Below are 8,491 nucleotides of genomic sequence, written 5' to 3' on the forward strand. Positions count from 1 at the left end.
TTGATTTGTGGTTTGTAGTCTAGACGCGTTGTTTGAGTATTTAATGTTAATAATAATATTTTATGAAAACTTAAGCAAATGGGCTTTGACTTTTAAACAAGTGGCAACCCTCTCCAGAAAATTTTTGAAATAAAGCTTCCTTAAAACAACGAAATCATCCACATTGTAATATTTCATTTAACTTATTAAGAAAATAAAATACATTTTTTAGTAGGTGACTATTATATATCGCATGTTTTTCAAATCCCGTTTGTTTGGCACCCATATTTTGAAACTTCATTAAACTTATAATTTAAAATAGAATTTGACTTTTTAAGCAGCTGGCAACTTCTTGAAAAAAATATGCTATACACACATATGTTAATCCAGATCATAGGCTATCTTTATGCCAGATATTGGACTCTTTTTGGCCTCATATACGGCTCATTTTTGACTCTTTTAAGACAATTTTTAATCTCGTATATGAATAATTTCACAGGCTCCTACATGACTCGTATTGGCCTCATAAATGGCTGAATTTATTTGTGGGGTAGTTACAGAAAATGTCCTTTTAATTACTGGAGAAAAAACAATTATGTAAATTGTACATAAACTATTAATTTTGTGGTGAATGGAAGAAAAAAAATATAAATAGGTCTTACCATGAAGATGAACTACTTTGCGTCAAACCAGACTAAAAATCATGTACATACAGTATACAGATTATTATAACTACCCTATAAACATTCCGAGTCATTTTAGAGTAAAAAAGTGTCAGAATTCTGGGTTATGGCCCTCATTATGAGCTAAAAAATAATCAGAAATTAGAAATCATATTAGAGTCTGAAATATGACGCTTTTATATGTCTTAAAAATAAATATTCCTTATAGTTCTGATAACTAATAAACTTTTACTTCTGCGTGAACTTTGTAACTTTTGTTCAACTCAGAATTTATGACACCAAAAGAGCCCGAAATGACTCAGTCTCAGAAGGACTCATTTTAGACCCATAATTCTGAGCACTCTGAAACTGTTTAAAGGGTATTAAACGCAAAACATAAAATACAATACGTATGTATTTACTAAAGGCTGGGAATCAATACAAATTCTATAAAATTAGCCAGTTTTCTTAGAACGATTTGGTAGCACATACATAGTGGAGTATAATTTCTAAATATACAATTTGCCGCCTATTCTTTAAACAAGCAATTATTTATTCAAAATCCTTTACGTTTAAATTGCTCCAAATTTTCAAATCCAGTTAAGTAATTAAGACAGCTTAGCACGCATCACTTGCCAAAGGGTCGTCAACAATTCTGCAGAGGATTACACAAAGCACGTGTGGGAAACAAAGAACTAAGCTTACACAAAATGACACACATATTTTCATACATACATATGTCTAATTACTAAAGTATACACATACTCTTGTACAAACTGGTCTTAACATCAAGCTCTTCCACTCTGTGTCGCACCGCAATTAACACTTGATAGGGTACTCTCTTAAGATTCGCCAAAGAAACTTTGAGGACCGAAAAATTAAAGGACATGCATCTGGCATACTATGTACCTACATACATAAATATTGTATATTTAGTATATTCGATATCAATACATCTTGTGCGCGGGACATGACACAAAGTTTTGAACAAATAAATCACCGGATAAAAGATGTAGGGGAAATCTAACTGAGGTCAAAGTTAAAGGCAGCATAGATATTTAGGATAGCACAGGAGTCGGGGAGACTAAAAGAAGGCAACCACAAAACCGCAACTACTTGCTACCACTGTTTGTCAAAGAAGATTGAGAAAAATTCAAATCTTTGTTGTGTCAAATCTACTTAAGCTGCTTAAAGCTTGCGGAAGAGATGATATGAATGGAATGTTGCTTTTCCATGCAAACCCAATAAATACTAACGAAGGTGTTAAACATAAGTGAAGTGCTCAGTATAACAAAAAGGGAAACGCTTACTTAAATAACAGTAGGGACCAATAACAACAGTGTAGGAATAAACAAAAATATGCAACGAACAACAATGAAGTGCAAACTGAAACCGCTTGGAGCACACAACCAAGTGTTTAACTTTAAAGGCTTTCCAAGTTATTTAATGGCAGGCAATCAGTAGCTACTTAGATTGTGTTAAATGCCAACTAGGTACAACAAGAGCTAAAGTAGGCACCAATCAGCGTTTTGTGATTTTGTAGTTTATGACTTTTATTCAGTTTTGCTTTGCTATTTAAAGCTGTTTGCCGATAATAAATCTCGATCAATGGGAACATTCAACGGTATTGGTAATATGTCTGTGTGTGGGTGGCCCTTAGCCATTTGGCACAATTTTGATTTTAATATGTGTTAGGTCGCTCCCCCCAAGATTGGTGAATATTCTTGAAAAAATGTCGTACCCAAAATGCAAAATTTTTTTAAACTATTTCCAGAGAAACAAAATCAGCTGTGTCAAATTTGTATTTTTATTGCACCCATATACGTTGAGATATGGTTTTCGGCTCCTTCGGCTGTTATAGCACCACACAACGATTTTGTTCTTTTGTTAAAACTTCACCAGTTTAATAAAAACAAACTGATGCTGATATATTCAGCGTATAAGATAACAAATATATACCAGCAGAGACATAACAAAGTATCAAATCTCGTGTTGAACATTGGGTTCCTAACTGCTATCAGTTGCCGCCTGCAACAACTCAAAGTTCTGTCAGGAGAAAACTGTTTCCGATATCGATCGCGAGTTCATCCGTGGAAGTCTAGAGGAGCTGTTAAAACTGAACAAGCCACTTTTTCCATTACGGCTGGATGTTCTTGCTGGTCATTATCCGATCGAAAACGATGCAGTAAAGCTCAACATCACGCCCAAGCCAGTACCCCAGTAACTCTAGCGAGCACGATGGGATGGAGTCATCTCACAATATCTGTAACTCAGGTGAAATAGACCAATACAAGAATAAAAGTAAAGGTGAGTAATAATTAAACATAATTAGAACGGACAGGGTAGAGGTAGAGATATAGATAGAAAAGAGACAAAAATTATGCAAAAGCAGATGTATGTACGTGCGTATATTGTTTATGAGACAAACTAGATATATAACGTAAGTTTCACTTCTCCAGTGTGGCCCAGGCGCACTCACTTTTTTTTTTGATATTTACTCTTAATTGGTTTAACATTTATTCAATATACTTAATACTTACCAGCAATTCATAAACCGGCTCCTTTAATACATAGTCAATCTATTCCAATTACATTTGAAATGTGTAAATGTCACAGATACACGCAGTTACCTAATTAGGCATTTAGTTAATATGCATTTAATTATACTCGCCGAACATGCACTTTCACATTCAAACATTTAAAATGTAATCGAATTAATGTAATGTAATTAAGCTTCAAGGGAGCAGCAAAACTCTGGCACTCAATGACTTTTCCTAATTTGTTCAAATTCATTCAGCTGTCACCAATTTGTTTTGTAATTAAGAAAGTAGGAAGGACAGCAGACAACTTTGCATTATAAAAAATAATATATATGAGTTTTTTCTGAAAATCGATTACAAATACAATGATGGCTCAATAGGTGATCTGTAGTCGTTGGTTCATGGGTTTCAACGCTGTTTCCAAGTTGTTATGGGATTTTTAGTTTCAATTTTGTTAGCCAGTGGAAACGAAAACATTTCTGAAAGCATTTAACACTTTAATAATAAGTAGTGTTTAAGTAACAGCAGTCCCATACATAAATTTAAATTTCAATACCAAAGAAAAAATAATAATAAGCCTTGGAAATGCTGCCACCTTTGGTAGTTTCTTCACAGTTTTAATCTATCCAGGACTGTGTGCACGGCTGTTTAAGCGCTTCAACCAGCTTAAAATATCAATTCAAATGTTCACCAAGAAATGCAGGGTATACATCTAGCAATCGGGTACATATGAAATATTAACCTTTTTATCATAAGTTTATACACAATAGCAATATCGGTAGAATTAATAAATCGAGAGGCTTATCTCTTCTTCGAAGCGAAACAGATTAGTCAGGGAATTGCGCAGATTATTTAAATTTTTTTCATTTATCTAAAATTCACACTTGCTCTCCCCACGGCCGAAAAAGCTAATGAAAACTAAAACCAGCTATGGGGGAAAACTAAAAACGAAATGCTATACAACAAGACTGGGAGAGCAACACGAGCCTGTCGAACTAATCTACACTTGCAGCAAGCTGGTATTTACTCCTTTTCAGCTGCGGATGAGCAGTTTTTCAATTGCTATTTGCTAAAACAACTTCAAATTCTTAAGTAAAATTTTAAAAGGCTGTATATTACAAGGTGGTCTAGGACGCCCTGTATATATGCGGGCACTGTGGCTTAATGGTTAGAGGTGCGTGATACCCTGGTCCGAGCAACACCGAAATTAGAAAATGTTTATTCTAACTGCGCTCACCCATTGACAGGCAATGGCAAAACATCCCTCCTCTTTGTGTGACAAAATCTTGGCGCGCGCCACAAGTCGGAGGGGAAGCTCGTCCATACACTAACATAATGTGTAAACACCAATATATCCTTATTTTTAATAATACATATTAAAAAAAAAAATATGAAAAACTTTCTCAAAACCAAGCATTGATTTCTTTAAATGGCATGGCAAAAGTCAATTACAGTGGGGGCCTATCGCACTCTTAAGTACTCCAAAAAAGCGCTTTCTAAACGAACAACTCACAGAGGAAGGCACACACCAACAAATAATTAGAAGTGACAAAAGTATTCGTATCTTCGAATCAACTTATCTAGGAACAGTTAGTAAATAAAGGCGCCATAAATATTCTAATAATAGCTGCAAGTTAAAAAGAAAGGTTTGATTACAGCGCACACAATGAAAACAAAAACGATAAATGAAATGACTCGAATAGGTTACAAAGAAGTGTGATAGAAAAAATAAAGCGTGAATTGGGCATCACTACGAAGGTAAGCAAGCTAACAAAGCAGGACAAATCGAAGACACACCAACGCGGAAAGAGAATCACGCCCGTAGACTCGGAAAAAATATCAACGTGGGTGTATGTTTGTGTATGAGAATAATAAAGGTTTTTATACAATTCCAGTTTTCTAACACGCTATGTTGCAACAGTAAGAAAGCAAGAAAAAAATCCTACTAAACTAAATCGGATGAGGTCACACACAATAACAAAGTTGTCTTGTAGTTGCTGCTTTAGCTAAGCAGAAAATTGAATTAAGTAAAAATAGGCAGAAAAAGCAGCAGCTTGGCAATTGGCGTTGCTTTCATTTCATAGCAGATATAAAGCGATTCGCTACGCGCAACCAACTAAATAACACACAAAGTAAAAATTGCTGCACAATAACGCACATGGTGGAAAACACACGGCATAATTTCCAACTAAACTTGCTGCAATGTTGCCGCCTTTTAAATACTAAGTTGATTATGAGCTTTTTGCATGCCTTACGGCCATTAAAAAAGTTGTTCATATTAGCGCACGCATGGCTATACAAATAATATCACATAGAAAAAGTCAACATATACGCGGAACCATGGCCCGAATATGGTAGCAGATTTTTTGGTGTATAAGGACGAGAGCGCACTGAAAATGTCCTATTAAAATTTTATCCTTGAATATCCTTGAAATCTTATAATAATTATTTTTGAAAAACTATATGTTAAGGACACTCAACCACACCCCTGAAATTCGTGCTTCTAACTTTATTAACTTAAAAATTTAAATTAATTAAAAGGACATTTTCAATACCTATTCGTACTAGTGAAACACACATTTTTTTTTAATTCACGAAATTTTTTCATACATTTGGTACCCTATTGTTATTCTACACTGAATTTTTTAATTATTTTTGGAATTAATCTACAAATTCAGACTACAAAGTCCTTTCGAAAAAACGCAGTTTACTACATATACTACCCATAGTTTCGTGAGTATTCTAAGTGTTGGCTGTGTTTCGACATTTCTTTGTTTTTGTCTCACGGTGTAATAGTAATATATGTACATATGTATGAATTGAACAAAGCAGTCAAACGTCTTGTTGCAACAACGCAGTGTACGCAATGTTGCAGCTAATTAATCGCTCGATTCTTCGCTGCGCCACTATTGACAGTATGCGTTTTGCTGCCAGTACAGACCATCAATGGGAGCCGGCATTACCAATAACAACAGTAACATGCATATAGAAACTTTGTTGTTGGCTATTTAATTTGCTATCAACACATTTTCTCATTCACATGTTGCACGCAAATATTGGCCCGGACTTGGTCTGTCTTCTTCGGTAACTCACTTTTGTATTGTATCAATTGCTGGGAAATTGCAACAGCTGGCTCAGTTGGTTTTTTCTGCCTGCAGCCACACTCAACCATCTATGCCATCGACGTGTTGCGCACATTTCTTTATTTATTTTTGTGTGCACGTGCTTATCGTTTTCAAAAGTTTGCCCCTATTCTTCTGCTTCTTGTCACACTCCGCTGTTTGCATGCCATATGGCAGTCCATTTTTGACAGCTGTCAGCTGTTTCACAAAAGATGCTGTTCGCCTTTTATCTTCGTTAGACACTTCTTCAAATCCAAAGAAAGATATGTTAAGAGAAAAAAGTAGGTCTGGATAAAAACAATCATTAAATTCTAACTGGTCGGTATGAATGACAAACTCTACTGTAAACAAGGAATTTACTTTATATGGAAGAAGATAATAACACCGTCGACAAAAAAAAAAAACAAACATCAACGCTATGTATTGAAACTTGCACTTTATTATTAATAAGAAACAAAACTGCATACTTGAAAATTTTCTAAAAACTATGAGTACAAAGTTTGTTGTTGTGGATTTCTTTATTTCTCTACAAAGTTTTTAATGTGGATCTATATGGTTTTAAGCATTATCATCATTCTATTATGGTGTTAAGTATTATATAATTAACTAGACTTTAATAAAAAAATTATTAAACATTAAAAATCCGAAAGGAAAATAATAAAAACTGGTCCGGACCAGTAACCATTTTTGGAATCCAAGAAAGTATAGATACGAGCAGAATGTGATCTCTTGGGAATGGCTAATGCCGAAGCTATAGCACGATGAGGAACTCGAGACTGGCTCTGTCCACACAGATAGTTTAACAGTAGGACGACGAGGTAATAATAGCAAAAATATGGGTTTAAAACAATGCCCCCAAGCCGACGCAGTATCGACGTAGTTGTTCAAAGCCGGCTGTGTAGAGCCATGAGACGCATCTACCAGTTGTTGAGCGAAATTTTCTGAGAGGAATAGATTGACCATTGATTTGATTTTCATGTACAGCAAAGCCTAGAAATCTCACTCAGTAAACAAATAGACATACAACACTTCTTGGTCGATTTATATAAAAGACGATTTTGAAAGCAGGATCGCTGCACGAAGCTATCTAGAGCTGAAAATCATCGCAGATCAATCGAAAAAGTGCTTCTGAGACCCTAGAAGTGGAAGCAGGGTCCCTTATGTGTATGCAAAAATAAAGCATCGACTTCTCGTTGGTCAACTGTGAGGTTTACTTGTACAACACAGTTTCAAACATGACATTTTAAGGTAAGCATAGTACCACCGCTTTATTTAAAAAATATCTGATTTGCATGTGCATGAAGCTACATAAGTTATGCTACTATATTTCCATAAAGCAATCTTTCTAATGCAAACATCCGCTTTTTATTTCCAACTTTCCTTTCGACATTTTTTCTTTTTCATCTTCTCCAACTACTTAATATTGATTTTTCTCTATAAGATCAGCTACAAGCTCCAGTAATACGGGAACACTTTTATGCTCGAAATGCCCGACAGCGCGTTCAAGTTGCTGACGCACCGGTCGCACATTCGCCGTACCACTTTCCTGCGCAAACATCTCTGCAGTATAATGAAAGCCATGCCAATGAAAGTATTCCATCATCAGCTGATGCATCCAATGCAGGCGTGGATCTTGTTCTTGACTTCCAGCATTTTCCATATCGCCCGCAGCGCGATTACTGCCACCACTGCTCAATTTACTAAGATCGGGCTGCCGACGACCAAGTAGCGTGGTCTGATCATCATTTTTTCCCTTCATCATGGCAACCATCTTGGACTGCAGCATGCAACGCACTTCTTGCAGTACCCCATCCTGCTCGAATTTAGTCTTAATTGTCGCATACAATTGATTGATGGCTTCCTCTTTTGAGCTATAATTCTTTGACATTTTGTGCGAGTGCTGCGATTGCTTGTAGCCACTTTCGCTGTTATTCTTTAATCTGAACGTTTTTAGCTCTCTGAGTTTGATTAGCGATTGAGGATGCTGCGATTTTGTCCCGATTTTATTGTCGTAGCCAGTTGTAGTAAGATTGTGAAGGCGTGTAAAACGAAATAAAATATAAACACTTTTGACAAGTAGCAAGAAATTTCGAAGTCACAAAAAACGAATATCCATACGCAAACGATTTTGAGAAATGACATTTTTATACCCGAGCGCACTTGTGCACAAGGGTATTATAACTTTGTT

The 8,491-nt window shown here is 35.6% G+C and overlaps 1 protein-coding gene across 1 annotated transcript; it reads right to left on the bottom strand.

The window, feature by feature from the left end:
* Nucleotides 1-7,720: 7,720 nt before the first annotated feature.
* LOC118743906 lies at nt 7,721-8,191 on the bottom strand. Its single transcript, XM_036476668.1, has one exon. The coding sequence runs from the start codon at nt 8,189-8,191 to the stop codon at nt 7,721-7,723; it is 471 nt and encodes a 156-aa protein (XP_036332561.1).
* Between the last annotated feature and the right edge of the window lie 300 nt (nt 8,192-8,491).

Source organism: Rhagoletis pomonella, unplaced genomic scaffold (assembly GCF_013731165.1).
Source record: "Rhagoletis pomonella isolate Grant_MI unplaced genomic scaffold, Rhpom_1.0 Rhpom_scaffold_00007, whole genome shotgun sequence".
Classification (NCBI taxonomy): Eukaryota; Metazoa; Arthropoda; class Insecta; order Diptera; family Tephritidae; genus Rhagoletis; species Rhagoletis pomonella.